General features: G+C 47.6%; 1 protein-coding gene across 1 annotated transcript in view; it reads right to left on the reverse strand.

Annotated features, from left to right (window-relative positions):
• The window catches only part of znf827 (zinc finger protein 827), a 60919-nt gene that overhangs the window by 22928 nt on the left and 16931 nt on the right, over nt 1-21060 (reverse strand). The window contains exons 2-5 of the mRNA XM_040186321.2: nt 18514-19794; nt 16234-16406; nt 15454-15937; nt 7556-7828 (exon numbers count right to left, since the gene is read on the reverse strand). Coding sequence (XP_040042255.2) covers nt 7556-7828; nt 15454-15937; nt 16234-16406; nt 18514-19794 — 2211 coding nt within the window. The remainder of the gene's footprint in view (nt 1-7555; nt 7829-15453; nt 15938-16233; nt 16407-18513; nt 19795-21060) is intronic.

Genomic DNA, 21060 nt, shown 5'->3' on the forward strand with positions numbered 1-21060 from the left:
CACGCGGCTACACATAGAGAGGCGAGCCCGCACTAACGGACGCCATATGTGCCGCCAGCGCGAGGACAGACGCAGTGAGGTCACGTGACACAGAGATAAATATTTGGTGAATACACTGACACCACATTGGAAGTATAACATCACAGCGGGTCAAAGCAGAAGTCTACCTGTCACACAATGAGAATGTGGCCTTTTTCCCACACTGATAATAACTGTGGCTTTTTGGTTGGGGTCACGACCTAATGTTCTGAAGCCATGAAAAGCTGCACTCAGGCTGCCTGAATCCAGTCTGTAAGTAAGCGTGTGTGTGTGTGTGTGTGTGTGTGTGTGTGTCATCCCCTTTGGTGCAGAAGCCTCTACTGTGATACACCAGCTGCCATTAGGCCACACAATCAGCTCTGAAAGAGTGTATGTGTGTCCAAAAGTGTCTGTTCCCTCTTTCACTAAATAGCATTGCTTCCCTCTGCAAAATCCACTAGAAAAAAAAATAACTACAAATAATTTCTAGAATAATGGGAAATAAATGAAGTTATGTGTGTGGGTTTTATATATTTGTATGATAGTTGCACCACCACAAAAACAAGGTGGTTCGTCCTATAATATTGTAAAAACAAACTAATGGTAAACTACACAGGGCTGCTTTGCGGAAATATAAGAAATCAAGGAAACTGATATGTTTACAATTATTGGATTACAAGCAAACAAAGTCCTGTGTAGAGTGTGGCTGGATGTCTTGTCTGATTATTTCAAGACAACATATACCAACATAACTTTTAGTGAACAAAGGATATTCCCGTTTAGTGAACAAAGGATATTCAACATCTTTCATTTGCTTAACTTTCCGTTACTTAAGGAGCATTTGTGCATTTGGTAAACAAACCAAAAAAATGCAAGTAGTGCTTAATCATGAAGCACTGCCTGTGGTAATTAGAAACTAATAAACCAGTAAATCAGATTGCAAGTCACTCGGGTTAATGTGGGCTGAAGAGTGTCCAAATGTGAAGAACGCTTTTTTTCCAGGTCCATTGGCTTTTTAAAGGCAACCAAATGCACATTTTTAAATTGTGTGTGCATGTGATCTGTATGCTATTGTTATTTCGAATAACAATAACATCTAGATGTACATACACCTTGCTCCCTCTGAAGCAGCACGACTCTAGTTTTGAGTCAGAGCGAAAGTGATCAGGGTTTGTGTCATGTGCTGTTTTTAGTGACCAACTTTGACCTCTGGCGTCTACTTGAATCTGCGAGGACGTGACAGCCTCTTTCGCTGAGAATATACAGTAGGATACGCCACAGATTTGTTACTACACACACACACAAAAAAAAAAGTCACACACCATTAGTGACTTAACGCTCAAAGTCAATTTATTGCACCGCTTTGATGCGTCGATGGCACGGGAACAAAAACGTAGGACGGGCGGACAGGCAGGGAGGGAGGGAGACGTGAGGAAGAGTAGAGAGACAGGAATGGTCAAACAGGGCCAGAAAAAGAACACCCGAAGGGAGGAGAGGAAAAAATAAAGTGGGATGAGAGAGAGAAGAGCTGGGGGAGGACAGATGGATGGGGGATGGCTAGAGCCTAAATGACAACCTCTACACATCCCTAGCCTACCTTTCGCCCTGCTCTGTTATTCCACATCTCTCTTTCCCCGCCCCCATCTCTCCCGCTCTCTCTCTCTCCCTCTCTCTCTCTCTCTCCCTCTCTCTCAATCTCTCGCATCTCTCTATTCTGCTGCTCTCCAGCCGACCTGCTCAGACAGGGGTGAAGAGTTCATGCGCTTCAAAGGCTGCAGTGTGGAGACTGCGTGTCATGTGGGAGCCACAGCAGCCTTGCCTGCAGACTTCACAGACAGCTGCTGCTACAATTGATCCTCGACCGGCTAGCGCTCAGTAGATCAGCCCTTCGACGGTCGCAAAACAGCGGCTACATCGGACTCCGGAGCAGCATGCTTGATAGGCAGCGCATAAAGCGGGGGTTTTCAACTGAAATGTGAAGAGGCCCAGTTAGAGAACATTTCTCGAAGCAAAAGGTCCGGACGATTAGAATGTGACTACTTAGTGTGATTAAATAGGGGAATAGTTGCAGTATCAACATTTGCATTTAATCAAAACACCACTAGCAAATCAAATGAATTCAGTAAGATTCAAAAACTCTTTTGACATTATTTATTGTCACGTAACAAATAACATATGTGCGTGACTGCAAAAATACATAATGATCTCTCAATTAACTAAATAAAGGGCTGTGTTTAAAAAAAAGTGAAAATTGTTCAAATAAAGTGCTTCAATTCAGAAAAAAATGAAATAACGGTAAGATAAACTTAAAAAATGTCCCCTTTTCTGCTTTAGATTTGGACGTTACAGCAAATTATAAATAACAAATCACATTTTAACAATTGAACACTTTATTCGAATATATAGATCGACTCGCCCACATTTTTGGTAAGTGGGAGAATTAAGATCTAGTTTGACCTGCCAGGATTTTAAACCTGGGCCTGAATGCATCAGGGCCGTTCTCCTCCTCACGTGGAGGAGAACAGAAGCATGAACAGAAACGAGTCCGTCTATTATGGATTAATGCTCTACTTTCGCTGTCCACTTGTCTCTTTTTGCAGAGTGCCATTTGTTCTTAATTTTTCTCACCCGTCTCTTTCTCTCGCTTTCTTCGTCTCACTCGCCTTTTTCTCAAATTTCGCTATCTTTCTTTTCTTCCTACCGTCTTTTATTCATAATTTGCCGCTACCTCTCTTGTCTGTCTGCACTATTGAGACAATATCATCGTCCTGCCTGGAATGCAAAGACTCGATTGGTCGATTGGTATCACGTGGGATGGTTTAACTCGAATGCAATTGGCTACCGTAAAGACGACCAAAGCTGCGCGGTCGAAAAGTGCGCACTGCACGTTAAAATCACGTTGTTCACGTTGTTTTTCAGCCTTTGGTCCGGGTCCGGATGGGGCGGGCGGGGCTTCTGGGTCCGGATCCGGACCGCGGTCCGCCAGTTAGTGACCTCTGCCATAAAGGAACCAGATACGGCCATTGCTAAAGTGATCCTTACCAAACAAGAAAAAAACTGAAACTGTTGGCACAAGCTGGAGCTGATTTATAGTAGAATGTCGAGAGAGAAAACGACAATAAGCGACTCTGTCTGCATTCTGTCAATCACAAGGAACCAGGACCCAGGAAACAGGCCAAAACGAATCAACTCTGTATTCCTGTAAATAGAGCTACGAGCAGTGACGAGGAGCCAATGAGACAGAAGGAAAGATGGAGGGGGGGGGGGGGGGGGGGCAGCGGCGAGGGGATAAGAGAGGTCAACAAGCGGTCACACTGAGGGGGCATGATGAGGACACGGGAGAACTAAACATGTAATACTGGACTGTAAAGCCGGTGTGGTGAGTTAGAATGGTTAACTGCTTACACGGTCTGCTGCGATCAGCCACATTTAGTTAATGCTGAGGTTGAAGATTGAGTCACTTTGTAGCATTTTTCAACCAAAAGAAAGAAAGAAAGGCTTCTGAGCATCTTAGTTATTTCTGTTGTTTTGATTTGATTCAAGGTAAATCATCTTTAACCATAACGATACGTTCTCCAACCTTCCTTTAACTGGGCTTTACTACCATGGACTGCATTAGATAGGGACGTAGCCTCAGCTAATTTAAAACAGCTAAAGAGGAGGACAGTTGGTGGAGGTGAGACGGGCCACGACGAGGAACCCGAGATGGCATTTAAAAAATGGGTGAATCATTTTAAAAAACGTCCTCCTGTCAAGTTGCCGGAAGGTATTAGCTGTAGGGCTCAAACTGTGTTTTCTGTCAAAAATATAATCTAGTTTTTTTTAACTTAAATAAACCCAACCTACAACTAGTAGACACGCAAAGAAAAAGCACAGATTTAGTGCAATTTAAGCAACAATGTCCATAAACTTGTCTGCATCGTCATCTTAACCTACTTGCACACATTAAGCAAGTCCTCCACCTTTTTTGACCCAAACATTATAGCCAGCAGGAGATGTACAATGGCTTTTGTTTCGCATTAAAGAGCAGAGATGTTACGCAGTAGGATCAAATGTGGCTACCTCGAGGAAGTGCAGAACTAACCAGGGGGATTCATCTGTGGCAAACGAAGGCTTACAGCAGAATTAAAACATGGAACACTTTAATGACGACACGTGTGACTGTCAGATGTATCCAGTTTACAGTGACGCGTGTGCTACCTCGCTCAGTTGTGGCTTCTACAGTAGCATGCGATCGTGGAAAATATTTTGGCGGAAGACGAGGTACAGTCAGATTACAACCGGCTTTAATTACTTACCAACCGCCAAGACAAATTCCTTGTATGTTTGACATATTTTGGCAATAAATGTTTCCTGATTCTGATTCCTGATTCTTGATCAATCAGCCTTTGCAACGGCTGCAAGAACTGCCAATGCTCTTAGAAATCAACACCCACTTTCTAGCTTCTTGCTGCGTTCAGCTAATTGCTCCGACGCTGACAAAAAAAAAGAAGCATTTTCTAATGAAAACCATATGCATGAACTTTCACTAGACTTGATTGGATTAACTCCCTTTTATTTAGCCTAAATTTGAATGGTAACCCAAAAAGGTCTGTGTTGCTTTGTTCCTGCTGGATCCCACTAGAGTTTTTTTTTTAATAATAATCACACAAAAAGTACCGCATGAGCTACACATTTACAGCTTCTCCGTTTGGTTTTTAGTCTTCCTGCTTCACTGTGGTTCAAAAATGGGCTTAATGCAACCTTTGTTAGGGTGGTAACGAGCAATGCAGAGGGGAGAGGGCCTTTGAAATGTCCTCCGAGATGTAAGGCCTGTTCCTAGGAAAGAGGAATGAGTTAAGCAAGTACAAAGTGTGATTTCACACCTATGGCGAGGGTGGCTGGATGGTGAGTGGGTGGCGCGGCTGTTACCCACACGACGCCAGTCTGCCAGGGCACCACCTAGGGCCCCTGTACCCCTCCTTCCCCCTCCCTTCCTGTGACGCCGTGTTCCCATTGCCCTGCAACACCAGTGCCCATCTGCTAGGACACGTTAGCCTCTGGCGCCAGGGACTATTTAGCCTGGCGTAATTAGCCCCCAGACACCAGCAGCCTGGTTTTAAACAGATGTGGGGGAGGTAGCGCTTGCGAGGCGACTCAACACCACCAACCAATGTTTGATAAGGAAAGAGGAGGGGGTGGGGGGGGGGGAGAAGAAGAAGTGACCTAGTTAAAAGGATGATGCAACTCATGTTACAGCACAATGGGCAGTAATGATGACAACCCCACTTACTCGGACTGTGCAATGCCGCGGTCGAGGGGGGCGGGGGGGGGGGGGGTGAGTAGCGGAAATCTAATTAGGCTGTGTCCATTTGCTGTACGCCAGGCGACGATGAGGAAACAGCCGCTTTTTTTCTTTATTTTTAACAGAGAAACAAGGACAATGCTTAGTCTAAACTCCCCGATGTGGTTCCCATATTTAAGTGTCTTTACGGCTCTATTGTGCTGTGGGGCTGACCTTTACCCGGAGACAGAAAGAGGTCACAGTGTAGATGCCCTTGAACCTCATGACCGTAATCACACGTGACTGCCAACGCATTGACCTTTCCCCGTCCCCCCCCCCCCCCCCCCCCCCCACGCCATCTTTTCTCCTCCCCCTCCCCAGGGTCATTTGAGGGTCCAGACTCTTGTCAAGGCTGTCACTCTAGACGGCCCTCTCCATCTACCGCCCCCGCTGTTTCCATGGCAATGGACGGCACCGCGCTACGAGGACTGTGTGAGGGGGCAGAGGGAGCCAGCGGACAGATGAACGCTGCGGCATCTTTCCCTAACCCGGGTCAACCTGGCAGCGCCAGTGTAAGCGATGGGTGGGGATAAACGCGGCTCGGGAACCAAGTGCACCGGCTGGGATAACATCAGTGCGGATAACTCATCGGAATGAGCAAAATTGATGGGAAGGGATCAGTGCAGAAACAAAGAACATAGGTGGAGGCGGCCCACTGGAGGAATTACATCCTGCCCACATCCTTCTATCAGCCTTCTGAATTAACACAGCGGCCAACACACTAAATCACCTTTTATTGTTGTTGTTTCAAAGTAGCAATCATTTCATCTCTGTCGTCCTCAAAGCACGCACAGACGCAGGGAAACGTGACCTGGGGGGCAGGCAGCGGAGCAGCACACGCGTAGTAGCACAGAGCTTGCAGCCAACATGACTCACTCTGAACACTCGTCAACCCGAAGTGAACAATGGCGACCGGTGTGTGAGGTGACTGTCGAGCACGCACGCGCTGGCACAGGATGAAGGGCCGCAGACGGAGTGACGCCCCACTGCGCCACCATCGGACTCCCATTTGCTTTGTGCCTATAAACACTGCGCATAGTTGCACAGGTCCGTCACACGTTGTACATTTTCACGGCTGTGCAATTCTAGCATAGCATTGCAATTGGTGATCTGAATCTGTATTAATGTCCTTACGGAAAAAGTAGCTCCGAACAATGAATTCCGCATTCCTTTCATATAGCTAGGGATGCCCGCTCTGTTGTTACATACTGATAATTACTCCCTGACAGATGAACTCCAGCAGCCCACAGTGGACAAACACCTGTCCATAGCACACTTGAACCCGACCTGGCAGCCAGTAGTGGGGCTATAATAAGAAGCGGCTTTTAAAGTGTATTTTGCAGTAAAGCAAAGTGTGTGGTAATCAAAAAATAACCGGTGAAACGGCAATACAAGTGGAGCGGCGGCGGCAGCGCTGCTGCGAGTGCTACAAAATAAAAGAACCAGGCTGGAGTCCCTGTGGGAGGACTCGTTCCCAACGTTCATGCGGCGCTCAAAGCAGAAGCTGTAAAGGCTAAATCCTGCTGAATTGGATGATGACAGAAGGGCCAACGCAGGCTGAAGCTGTTTAACTGCCTCTCATCGAACAAGGGTTGAGTTTTAAGTTCGGCGTAGAAAGATCTAGATTCCAGGGCAGGGTTAAGAAGACAAACTAAAGGAGGACCAATCCTCGCCGCACTGATTGCTGTTCGTAATAATAAAACAAACCATAGATGTGTATAGTGGCTCTGTGAGTAGAGTATGACGGGGTTTCGCGAAACATCATCAGGGAGTGTACAAAGACATTCACAGTCACCATCTAGACCACAGGCCTCCGAGTAACAAAGACAAATTCACCACACATGCTTTCTCACCGCACGTTAACTTTCAGCAGGCCCCAATTTCAGCTCGGTGGGGTGTGTTGTGGAAGAAAACCACAGAACCCTTTGTGAGCCTTTTCAGTGTCATAACTATTGACCTTGAACTAACCTCTCGAGCGGTTATTGGCTGATCTAAAACAAAAAAACAGCCGACTAGCGCAAGAAATATCAATAACACAACAAACAACAATAAATGCATGATCTGTTCTTTCCACAAATTAGCTATGTATGGTTAAGTGCTGTTGTTTCCTCATGCGTATCTGCAGAACATCTAACAAATACACTACATGCCTTCAGTTTTAAGACCACAGAGGTGAAATAACCGGATAAACAGATACAGTTCGTCCATGCATACCTGATAGCTTAATGAGCAGCTCGGAGGCCACCTTAAGGTTGATATCGTGGTTCAGCAAGGTGTTCTTCGCCATGGGACTCCCGTCCCTCGGCTTCAGTGACCCCGGGCGCTCTGTGGCTGCCGCCGCCCCCAGTGGCCCGTCCTGGCAGAAAGTAGCAGGGAAGCTTGGCTGCACCTGGCTCTGGGAGGATGGTCGAGGGCTCAGCACCTCCTCCGCCTTGGGCTCTTCCTTCAGGTGGAACGGGGACTTGAGCGACTCCCTCTGATTGGCCGCTGCGGCAGGAGAGAAAAGAAGGGTTGAATTTGAAAACGACAATTTAAGGGGAGCAGAAAAAAATTAATTAAAAAAAATCCAAAATTTCTAAAAGAAGCATGTTTAGTTTCATATGAATGCGCTGGATTCTTTTATCAAGACGGCCTTACATTACTTTCTTAGTGAGACAAAATATCTCGCATACCACATTGTGTATACCACACGTCATCCATCAGCTTGTGGTGACATTGTGTTGTTAAATAAAACCCTAAGTTATTTATGCTTCCTATGAGTGAAGAGAGCGCTAGATACACAACATTAAGTAGAATACATTCAATTGAATGAGACCACAAAGTGGTCCACACTGCCTCTCCGCACCAGACGCCACAGTTGGCTGCGCTGTGGCCCGACACAAAGGGTGCCACCTCACGACTGTCCTCTCTTGGTCTTTGTGGCATCCACAACAAATGCCCAATTCTTTTCCCTCCCGCTTCACACTGTCCCTCCCCAACCCACCACATCCCAGTAATTCTGTACATGTTATTCCATTCTACTCTAAGAAGGGTTTCTTCCTTCTCCTCAGAAACAAGGACAAAAAAAAAAAGGTCCTCCCGCAGAGCGCGATAACAAATCGGCTGAGGTCTTATCTGCCATCCCTGCAGCGTGTGGCCCGGTTGAGGGGAGTGAACTGTCACACGGACCCCTCTGCTCTAAAGCCGTCTTCAAGAGAAACTGGGCCACGTCTAATCCGCTTCAGATGAATAATTAATAATTAGACATGGAGCAACTTCCGATAGCCGCCAAGAAAAGAACAGCGGGGCGAGCGCCAGTCTTTGTCTCTCAGCCCGTTCTGCGGCGCTGCGCGCTGAAACATAAAGGTTTGCACGGGCTACGGCTCATCACACTGCTGACATTTGAGATGGCTGGAAAACTCTGCGGAGATACGTTGCGAAACCTATTCTCCCAAACCAAAACCCCGTTCTGTTCCGTTCCATTCCGTGCAACTGTGGGAGCCGCGTGGAGGGTTAAAGGGGACCATTGTCCACCACGGCACTAACGGGATTTACAACGGGCGCAGCAACCCCCTTTATCGGAAACAATCACAGCACCAGCTTCATCAAGTAGATTGGCTGATGAGATCTGATTATCCAAAACGTAAAACCGTTCAGTACCCTTAAATATATGAATATATAGTAGGCCATATTAATGAAAGAATTTCCCTCTCTTCACAAGAGAAAGAACCATTTGACTTTTTTTAGATATTATTTTTTATATTTACTTATTATATGAAATGATAAACACCTGGAAAGCAAAGTTGAGGTCGAAGTATTTATGTTCCATGTATCCATGTTATTGTTTGCAAAAAGTAAAATAAATGAGCCTGCCTGGATGGATGAAGGAGTATTGTGTTTTGGTTTAGACTGTTTCCCACGTGCGTCACAAAGCCTCGTTGCTATAGCAAACATTTAAAGGCATTGCATATGCTAATGATAACCAAATGTGGCAAAGGTTGCTTTCTATATTTCCCCTTTGTTATTTTAAAACTATGTGCAACTCACGGAATATTTACCAGCACACATTTGGGATGGTATGTAATTGCAATGGTCACGCATTTGTCAGTAATTAGAACCATATGCTGACGCTACAACTGACACCACAGTTGGGAAGCTGCTAAGGAGCCACACGGCTTGTTAAAGCTCAACCCTATAAATACACACACGTTTCTTTTAAAAGAACAATTCAATTAAAACGGGACTAAAGTTCATTGATGCCGAGTAGGGGAACTTATCTATATAGCTTGTCGAGAACCTTCCCCACCCCTCACACACATCAACAGTTCTCCAACAACCCGCAGTGTGTCTTACACACAGACACACACTCACAGGGCATGGACATAAGAGAGGCTATCACTCTTGGGCAGCCTTCTGTCCAGTGTCCCCTGGCCCCAGCAGAGATCTGCCCCGCTCCTCACCCCGCCGCCTCACCTAACATCTCTAACCGCCACAGGCCTGCCGCCCCCCCCTGCCCGCATCATCAATCTGTGCCGGGCCCCCAGCCCCTCTGATTAATGATGATCCCTGCCGGAGGGACAGAGGGCTCGGTGACGGGCGAGAAGGGGCAGGAGAGGGGACAGGTGTCGGTGTTTTGACCACCCGGGTGGTGCCGCGATGCCACACAGTGCCGCACCTTGGCGGGCCGGTGCTGCAGTTCAAGAAGGGGAGAAGGAAGGGGTTGAGTGTTGTGGCGGGGTTAGGGGACTAGGGGCGGGTGGGAGGGGGGATGTGACCTTCAAGTTCAGGGGCAGTGGCGCGGGGTCGCACGCAGCACCAGCTGGAAATGTCACACCGTCAGATTTCAGCGGGCAGGCTAAGTATAACCTGGTCAGCACCTGGAAGGACGTCCTCTAATTAGAAGCGTGTTGGGCCATGTCGGATCAGACAGGGACAGCACACTTTGGTCAGCGCCTTACAAACACACATAAGATTACATGTCTAATTTTCCCAAGCAGACACACACTGGTCTAGATCTATGGAGGAATTAATATACTGCGTCACGCTGCTGTCGAACCGTATGAAAATGCCGGGCGGCTCAAAAAGTCCACTGACAAATACAGACTCAACACAAGCTTAAGATTTCCAAATTCTCCTCCCCTGTGGGCTCACGAGGACAAAAACAACCCCAGGACGTGCACTCACACACAAAGTCACACCACTTCAGTGACCTTTTGGATTTGTTGCTATAAATAGAGTGAATTTCCACTCGGAATCTATGTTACAGAACCCAATGAATTATTTAGTAGCCTAATCCAACTGGTCTTTTCTTTCGCTTTTTTTTCCTTCCTCTAAGCTGATGGTTCAATAACAAAAAGCTGGAGCAGCGCTGGAAAGCGAGAAACAATTCAGGCCGCAACGCCGAGTTTATATCTCGGCCTTTCGTCTGTCAGAATTTTACGATGGCACCATGTGCATCCAGTTCGCGGCAGCTCATCTTGTGGAGACAGCACAGACCCGAGGAGGAGACGGGCACCTCTGGGTGACTGGGCATCTCATCTGTGAGCTTCCTGGCAGCGCCAGTCCGTAGCCAGGCCAATGTCAGCTGCGGGTGCCTGATGCCGTACGGCGGCCTCTGGTTCAGGGTTGACGATGCTATCAGTTCGTCTCCATGTTATCGCAGCCTACTGACACCTGCCACAAATGCTACTTTCACCCCCCCCCCCCACCTTCCCCGCGCATCTCCCTCTCGCCCCTCATCCGTCTCGCTGCCAGACGCTTGTCCACTCCGCCTCACCTCTCGCTCCGTGGCCAGGGCTGCCGTCAAATAACTTCATTAGCTTTCCACCTCTGTCACGCCGGCCTGCTCCCCCTCTGACAATTGGCTGCTGTTTTCCCCCCGGAGGAAAAAAAAAAAAAGAAAAGCAGAGGGCTACGTGGGGCAGGTTGAGGACCCGACAATAGTTGACAGTGTGCTAGACACCGGACAGTGATACTGATGGCTGCAGAGGGGATGTATGGACCAGAGGTCGCACACAAACGGCCTGGCTGTCTCTGCTCATGCAGAGCTGGAAAGCAAAGGACATAAAGACGAAACCTTGATCATAAAGCAGCATAACGACAACTAATGGAAATCTGTATTAACTAAGACGGTGAAACGTGGCTTTAAAGTGTTCTTACACATCACATCTGGAACTGTTTAACACAGGCCCGTATGGGGTATCCGAATAACATGTATACCCAGGACAGGGGGGGGAGTGGGGAGCGCAGGGGAAGTCCATGTCCTGTAAACCCCCTCAAGAGTACCGTTTTTTTTATGTATGACGATAGCGTCCTGTCAGTGCATCATTCCACTGAAGCAGAGCGTTGCATGTGAGATACTCTCCCAGGAAAAGGATAAATAAGACAACTGCAGAAGCATCATGACAGACGCAACACCTCCCACAACCCCCTGCATGGCAATTATTCACACCCAGCCAGGGTCAAGCTCGTTGTGCCTGTGTCACCACAGCGGGAAGGGTGGGGGGGTGGTGCAGTGCCCACCGTCATTATTAACTCAGGGTCCACTGGGCACAGGGTAGGGGCGGTGCATTTCAAAGTAGCTCTGGCGCCTTTCATCTCTGAATCAAAATGTGGATCACACTGGATCGCTAACGGTTGTGTCAGCATGCAAGGATAGAAATCAAAGGGTATCAGTGTGACGCTCAATGGAACGCCGGGCAACCCCCAAAAAATGATGTGCTTATTATGTCAGAGGTCAGGAAGAGTTCACTGGCTTTTTATGCCTGGGGAACGCGATGCAACCCGCCCCCCCCACTAGCTGTCACTTTATCCGGCTCTTTTTTATCTTTCCCTCTCCACATTTTTACACCACTCCCTGCCGCCTCCTCACCCCCCCCAAATCCCCCCTCCCTCTCCAAGGCCTTGCGGGATAGAGGCACTGAGACAGCAGTGTAAAAGCAGGAGGGATGAGCTGCTCGTGTACACATTCAATCTGAGTTGGCAGGGAGGTCAAAAGAAATAGAGTCTGCAGGTCCCAGGAGGAACTTCCTCACCTCTCTCGCGCCGGCTGCTCCTTGGCATGAGTAAGTCTCACAAAGATCTGAGTCCAGCTCTTCTCAGTTTCATAACCCTCCATCTTGTAACTCCACCCCCCCACAAAGGGAGAACTTTGTGATCAAAGAGGCGGTATTCATTGTACATCATCGCGCGTTCAAGTTCGACACCCTCACGTCGCCTTTTCATCTCCCCCTTCGCTCTCCTTGAACGATGCCCGGACTAAGATGTCCGCCACTCGACACTGGACTGACATTGCGAGGAGCCGTCTGGGTCCTGCGGGAGTTGCCCGGGCTTGATTGTGCAGTCTGGGAGAAGAATGCAACTGGCACCCAGGGGGCACGCGTGGAGCGCGGGCGTGCGAGATCGCCGGGGAGATAACTAAGCCGGCTCGGTCCCCGTGCATCCTGGCGGGGTCAGAAGATGTCGCTGAGGGCGCTAATCATTTCAAATTATGAATTCCTTTTTAATTATGAATTATGCATACATTTTTAATTAATCTAATGTTCCCAGGGTTTTTTTTTTCTCATCCCATCCTCGCTCAAGATCTCAATCTAATTACGCAGCATTAAGTGGAAGAGTGGCAGCGGCAGCCTCGACCCCAACGCCGAACCTCAGCCAACCTTTTTCCATCAATCTCGCCATCGTCTCAAAACTCATCTTTTGATATTTTGCAACCTGGTGAAATGCATCCAAACACTGTCTGAGCCTGGTACACCTTAGAGCAGCATGTTTGTCAACTTTAAAATCATGCTGTGTCACCACGTTGTAAAGCTCAGGAAAATCCCCTGTCACATTGCAACTTTACCAAAAAGGCAGATACCACCGAATTACGTGTCAGCGTAGTAGGTCTTAAACTGTCTCATGAAAGGGGAATATTACTGCTACCAGGGGTTTTAAGGTGCACACAACCAGGTCTTAGCATCAAGGTTTAAGAATTAAACCGTTTCATCTTTTTAAATGAGGCTTTTCACCAAAGTACAGTAGATCTATGTTAACAATCCCTAGCACATGGCTCCGGAACGACTTCTTCCACTTGTCATTTTCAGTTGATCTCAACACCTTTAGAGGAAAACGTGTCACCGGTGTGTCAGTCACAATGACACCGACACCCAGGCAAAGGGAATTTTTCAAAGGAGAAAGCTGCCTTAAGGTTACAGATCTTCAACTCCCCTGGGAACTGATAAGATGAGGGGGAGAAAAATGAATCCCTCAACAACATTTGTTGAGGTGCCCTTGAGGGAATCATTTAGTGCACAACTGCTTCAGTGGAGATGATCAGCGGCCAACCGCAAATAGATGAGGATGTTCAACTGGGTAGCCATCAGATGTCACTTTGAGTATGTGCTAAAGAAGCAAAAAAATGTAATCCCACTAAATTCAACCTTGGGTGGAGAGCTTATCTCAAAGATGGAAAAAGAATGGAATATCAGTCTTGTAATGACATTTTAAGCAGACATGAAGTTTACAAACAAGACCTTTTACCTTCGAGATTAGATATGAAAATACGGCATATGCGCCGATTCAGGTCACGACTTTAGTTCTGCTCAGTTCTTCTCTGTTACTGCCAATTACTGGAGATCTACTTTTTAAAAGTAAGTACAAAGCTCAATATAACAATGTTCTCAGTCTACCTCGATGCTCACCTCATGAAATATTATAAATATTCTCCTCTCTTTTGCTTATTCAAACACACCTTCAATGTACAAACAAGTGGCACAACACAAGGAAGGTGCCAACAAATCCGTTAGATGTGCTCGGCCTAACAGCATCCACATTAATACATGGATGGAGCATCTGTCAATGAGATGCATCATCTTTTGAATATAGATTTGCTAAATCAGATCTCATCTGTGAAACCTTTCATGTGTTGAACCAGTTTTTATCTGTGACTAACTACTAGAGTTTTTTAATAGCAATATACTATATACACACACACATTGTGTGCCGTGTTTTGTTGTATAGGTGCCACACAATGGACAGTGATGGGGCACGTATTTTTTCACATTTAAAAAGGCAACGTGCATCTGTTTGAAGTTCCTTTGCTAGTTTAACAATTTTTAATTAAAAAAGTGAAATTGTGCTGTAAAAAAAATCTTGTAGGCATAATTAGCATAACCTAATCTATTCAATCAAATACACAGTATGTTGCATTCCACAAATCTGTGTCCTAAAAGAACGTTTTGAATTCTTTGAGCGTTGCCCAAACCGGTTTATGCGGCATGTGGTACTTGAGAAAAGGTGAAAAGTCCATGGACATTCTCATGGGGGAGACGCACAGACACCAAGGTTGTATGGATGAAAAGGTGTAGGCATCCCTGATATCCCCAAATATGCACAATGATAGCTAAAGTCTGGAAAAACAACATATGTGTCTGATTCTCAGACCCACGCAGCTTTAGCGAACCTTGTGTAAACTGGTTTGGATTCCCGTGTTGATGTCCGTTCGACGCCTAAATAGGATTCTATTTGCCGCTGTCAACGCTAAAACTGTCTATTCCCTAAAGGCTTGAACTGTCTCCAAGAAATACTAGAATCTCATTGTTTTAAAATCCCATTAAAAACAGCTCACAGACAAACACTGCGGCCTTGACCTGAAACGTTAAACATAAAACTGTTTACACTTCTTACGAATGTTATTTCTGGTGACAGTAAAGAATCAAAACAAAACTTAAGGCAAAGGGGAGACAACATCTAGCCGGAGATCAGAACGGTTGTCTTCATGCTCAAGTCTGGAGGAAGTGAAATACTTTTTAGAAAAGTGCGACTGAAATGAGCGCAGTTAGGAAGTCAAGTTGTGATAACGGCACAACAAACAAAACAATTAGGGACTAAAGGCGTCAAGCTAGTGTTTGTGAGCACGCTGATGTCTCTATGTATTTTTTAACGATGGTATAAATAAAACTGGTGCCAGCTTTCCAAAAATGTTAATTAATAACTGGTCTCTTGGGTTTTTCTTCAGATACCTCAATGAACATTTGACGCAACACTGTCGCATACCTTCAGGAGCTGGGTAGATCTTTGCTATTTGCCTGTCCACTAGTAGCTTGATCGATAAAAGTCATATTTGCAGCCCTAGCGTAAATAACATTTTTCACCTGAAAGCTTCATAAGCAGGTCAGTGGCTGTCTTGGTAGTGATGTCCGGGCTGAAGAGGGAGGCTGTGGTTGGACCGCTAGGACTGGATCTGACCCCGCCTCCGGGCAGGTCCAGGGAGTTGGCACTGCTGCGAGGACGGTCCCTGCACATGCTAAAGGTGGAGAGCACGGACAGATCCCTCTCCTGGGGCTCCTCCTTGATGTGGACGTGATTGGAAGAAGCCTCGACCGGGGAGGACGTCTGCAGCTGGCTGTCCGAGTGCAGTGGGGACGCCTCCGTCCCTCTCAGGTCCGCGGGGCCGCTGTCCCCCATCAGGGAGCCCTCGCCCTCCGTATCGGTGGTGAGCTCCTCCTTCACCTTGACGTCTGAGCGGGGGAAGTGCTGGTGGCAGCGCATGTGAAGCTTCAGGCTGAAGTGACGGGAGGAGGTGAAGGGGCAGAGTTCGCACTGAAAAGTCTCACCCCGGTCCTGGTGCTGATGTACCTGGAAGAGGAGGACAGGCATGCGTGTCAAATCTCTTCTCGTCCCCTCTGCTTCTTCAGGACATCGAGAGAAAACACATGACTCCTTATTGGAGATTAATTGGAGTGAAATGAAACAAACATGTAGGGTTTAATTACGCCATGTCGAAGATTAACACACACAAAACCAAAGCATGCCTATTCCTTAATGTTAACAATTACAATCCAAGAGCCACAATTGCTACTAATTGAATATGATGTGGGTGGGGGTGAAAAGGGTGCAGGGTCACAAGATGAAGAAAATCCATATCTTTTCACCTTCATGTGGGACTTAAGATTGTCTTTGCGAGCACAACGGAAGGGACACAAAGGACACTGGTGGCTTTTCAAGCCTGTGTGGATGACCATGTGTCTCTTCCAGTAGCTCTTGCGTTTGATGACCAGTCCACACACAGGACACTGGAACGGTTTGCCACCATCCTCGGGAGAGCCTTGAGGGCGGCAAAAACAACATTGTTACAAGGACAGTCAGAAGTCTGCACTGAAACGGTACCTTCCCAAATGGGGACGACAGTATTCGCAGATCTGCAAGTGACAACTACTCCTCACGTAATGGTGAAAACTCTCAAGGGAAATGCCAGCTGGAAGCAGTGTAACAAAGGAAGTAAAAACTCAAGCATGTTTTAGTATCTCGATTATTGTTGTTGGCTTCATATTCGGCATCCATTACTGTTTAATTGGTCTTATTAGAAAGAGGCATGATTGCATTACAAATTCTACAAGGGCCTGTCAGGATGGCTTCATCAAGTATTCCAGTGCCGTTCCTTGAAAAACATCTGGTAATCAGTGTTTGGTGAAATTACTGTGCTGAGCCATTCATTGACCTGGGGTGTAAAACCTCGAGACTGCCTATTTGCAACAATAAACCGCCATCTGCGGCCCAACCTCTCCAAGCACAGCAGAGACCACAATGCAAAAAGGACTTCTGCTTCGTCCGAGTTGAGCTGAGTGAAGCGTGAATAAAACGCCAGAGAGGAAATGTGCGTGTTAAGTACCTTCATCTTAGCATTTTACACATACATTTCCTAAGCAATCACAGGCATGTTAAGCATGTCGGGGGGGAGAGAAAGCCTTTTCTTTCATATTCAAAGAGCAGAACATGCCCGCGCGATACAGTTTTATCGCTGAACAGGCGAGGGACGACAACAAAACAAGACAGTCAATAATCAAGGTCACATTCTTCAGTCTGGCGACCAAACAACTACCTGCATTTTTACAGCTCCGTTCGACCTTGATGGCTTGCGGGTTAGAGCCGACCCCCTTTTTAGCATGCAGATCACAGAGTATTACATCGACTGCCTCATCCGTCTGAAGTCAATTTGATCCGGCCATTTTAGATTTGGCGGGGTTGCGACACAATCCCTCAAAAGTGCCCATCCATCTCCCTGAAAACATTCTGTTCTCCCGAAAGGCTACTTAGCAGGAGCCTGCGCTTTGAAGCCTTCCCTGTGCGGGAGTGAGATCTTTGTGTGCACCCTTGTTTGGTTATATGTCCACATCTGAGTAGACACTTGGAGAATATACGGCACGACTATTTGTGAGTAACAGAGAGAGCACAGGAGGGGGATGGGGGGGACAGAGAGTGTGTGTGCGTGTGTGTGTGTGTGCAGGCATCTGTATCCAGTCAGTGGAAAGTATGATGTGTTTGGCCTTAAGTCTGCCGTGCCGATCGGTGCAGAGGGCTCTGGTTGGCGGGGGTCGAAGCCGGGAGGAGGCTGCCGAGATGGATATGGACTCCAGGGCTCCCCACTGTGCCGAGCACACACTGACGGCCCCCTTTTTGGCAGCACGCACATTCGAGCTGGTCTGGGAAGGAAGCGAAGTCTCAGTCAGAACCCCCCCTCCCCTCCACCACCCCATCTCTCCCCCCCGTCGAGCCCAGGGACCATTTCCCAGACTGGAAGGCCAGCCAGGGCCGTTGTCTCTCGGCTCGGCTGACAGTCAAAGCTGAGGCTACGCGCCTCGCTTCTTCAGCGACAGCGAGGTGAGAACAAAACCATTACAAACCCAGAGACAACATGGCGTGTCCAGAATTGTGCTTTTTTTGGGGGGGGGGGGGTTGTTCTTTTTTTGGGTAACGAACAAACCTGCTGCTCTTCCACACAGTTCCATCGCAATACTAACCTTAACGCCTCAGAACTAAGTCTTGATTTGCTTGTTATGACAAGTGGAATCTGTTCTTTGCTAAAAAGCTAGAAGTATTATGATAGGGGGGCACAGTTCACTTGAACTTTCTTTCTTGAAATATTCTACAATTATTTTTTAAAAGAAAACACTATGGTGAAGGAAAGTGAAAACTTTCCATAAGCTAAGTGCAGCTGAAACGATCTTGAACCTGCATACTCTCTCTTCCATGCAACCACAAGGTCCTTTTATTTCATTGCAGCAATTTAGTTTGAGCTTAGGCATCCTGAAGACACAAGGCAATAATTGAATGTCCCCGTCTGAGCTCTCCACTTATTATCTGAACCGGTGCGACCATTATTCAAACCAATGTAGTATTAGTATTAATATGCATAGAATATTACTTCAGATTACCTGCTTGGCTGTTGGGTTTGCCTCTGCTCTTTGGAGTAGAGGGCAACAGCAAATCGAGGCTGTGGGTGGGCGTAGAGGGCGTGGGAGCCCTCTGGTTCTTGTCCAGCAGGGGCTTTACGTCCTCTTGGAGGACCCCAGCAGTCGCCAACAAGGAACCGTCTTTCTTCTCTGCCAGCAGGTTTCCCGCCGCCCTGGCTGCCACCTCTTTGAGCAAGGCAGCAGAGGAGGTCATTGACACAAGCGAGAGGAAGGAACCGGAGGACTGATGGTCGGCAGCAGCACTGGTCGTTGACGACGTTTGGCTCCGCTCGCTGACTTTCTTGGAAAGCGCCGCGAGGGTGGAGCTAGCCGACTGTGGGCTGAACGGAGAGTTGAAGGCATCGAAGCGCACCGCGTCGTCTCCCCGACCGCCCCCTCCGAGAGCGGGCGCCGCAGACGAGCCGGAGGTGGACGAGGAGGAAGAGGTCGTTGAGGACGAGGCCACGGCGTTCTTGTCTTGAAGCACAGCGTTCGCTGCCGCTTTTAACTTCTGGATGGCGGAGTCCGGGGAGAGGCTGGAGCCACAGGGCGTGGAGCAGCTGGCCGGTGGCCACTTATCTGCAACACCTGCCCATACAAAGCCGCCGCCGTTGCTAGGGGTGACAGAGTTAAAGGGATCAAGGGACTCTTGCTTAATGTTGGTGACTGAGGGTGCCAAGGAGGCGGGCGAGGCCGCACCACTGCTGCTGTTGTTGTTGTTATTGGCCAGTTTTCGGGCAAGAGCACTTAACTGCTGGGCGTGGTGGGAAGACGGGGAGAGGGTCAGAGGCGGGGCTAGGCCAATTGGAGGAGACTCCCCCCCAGCGCATCCCCTCGATGAGCGACCCAGCAGCTCCCCGGTGTCGAGTTTCAGCGACCCGGCCTCTAGGAGGCGCCGTAAGTTGCTGCTGAGGGGTTTCCCCAGGGCACGAGATGCTGCCTCACCGTACAGTGATGACACCACAGAAGAGAGTGTGTCCTGGGCCGAGAATGCACCTCCATCCAGTCCCAGAAGTTCCAAAGAGGCACGATGGACGGGTGTGGGGCAACCCAACGAGCTCTCGCCCCCGCAGGTATCGTGGTCCGCGGACCCGGTGCCGATTCCGGACCGTTCGTCGGGAGAGGAGCCCCTGGCCAAGAGGAGTTCTTCCTGCGTGTCCCCGTAGGACGACGACTCTGAGCGCGTGTCAGAAGCATTCCCAAACCAGCCTTCTTCCTCCACAGGAACATTATCGGGCCCTCCTTCATCGTTGCTGTCCACATCTGGAAGAGGAGAGAGAGCATACGCACATATATCATTATGCTGCTATAGTGAACAGTTAAGACTGGGCATCAGCCGAAAAATTAGTATCCTGAGAATGAATCGTGGGCATCAAACACTTACTACAGGGATCAAGTGGGCATAGTCATAGCCTGTGGCTACGCAGCTCTTTAAATTGGAAATTTGTATTTACTATTATTATTATTATTATGTGCCATCCTTCCTTGTCTAATGTTTCAGGGCAATAATGTGGATTTGAGGCAACTATTGAACATTCATAAAAACAATAATAGTTCATTAAAAGAGGACTTCATTGCTCAGCAAGCAAACTACTAAAATATCTATGAACACAAATATGAACATCTTTCCACAATCCAAGATATCTGAGTAATTTAAATTTTCTGCCTTTTTTAAACCATATTCTTTCCCACCCTTGGTCTTGAAGAGTCTAGTAAAGGGGTTACCATGACAACGGGTCCTTCTGGGAGGCTAGACAGCAAAGATTAGGGTAATGGAGGTTACAGAACTAGATTAATATTCATGAGCCTGCAGATACCACCAGGGAGCCAATAAGGGATAGGGTTAAGGTCACCAAGGGTCATTAATATACACTTCATGTATCAATATTCATAAGCAAAATATTACAGCTTGCCAGACAAGGGCGAACAAAGAAAAGTGAATATTCCTGATACATATTAACAAACCTCCATAAGAACATGTCAAAAGCACCAAGCCTGAGCAAAACACAGTGTCAAAACTGACTTTTTCTCCCTCCTCTTTGGGTATCTGTACAAAACATCTGATGAAGGCGGACTGGCTGAAATTTCTCAGAAAACGTTCGTACCGTTGCGAAAACATGTGGCTTCAAAAATATTTCACACACCAAAACACAAACAGTACTTTCACACACACACCAGAGCTGCTCTCACCCTCTAAACCCTGACAGAGGCCTGGTGGGCCTGCTCTCTGTTTACAGGCAAAGGCAAAACGGTTGCCAGGCAACCCGGCCCAGCGACCTGTTGGGATCATTACAGTCGGCTGACATCTGGCCAATGTGGCTTGCCACAGTCAACAAAAGGTGACCACGGTCGAAACCCACTATGACCGCTCCTCTTCTGCGGCAACGGATATCAAACAGGGCGAACACACTTTCAAACGTATTCCCGTCTCTCAAAAAAAACACATCTTTCTTTTCAGTACCACATAACCAGAAACTGATGGGAAATGTTAAGATGCCAAAAACCAAGGCAACAAAATAGATTATAACA

Source organism: Gasterosteus aculeatus, chromosome 9, assembly GCF_964276395.1.
Source record: "Gasterosteus aculeatus chromosome 9, fGasAcu3.hap1.1, whole genome shotgun sequence".
NCBI classification, from domain to species: domain Eukaryota; kingdom Metazoa; phylum Chordata; class Actinopteri; order Perciformes; family Gasterosteidae; genus Gasterosteus; species Gasterosteus aculeatus.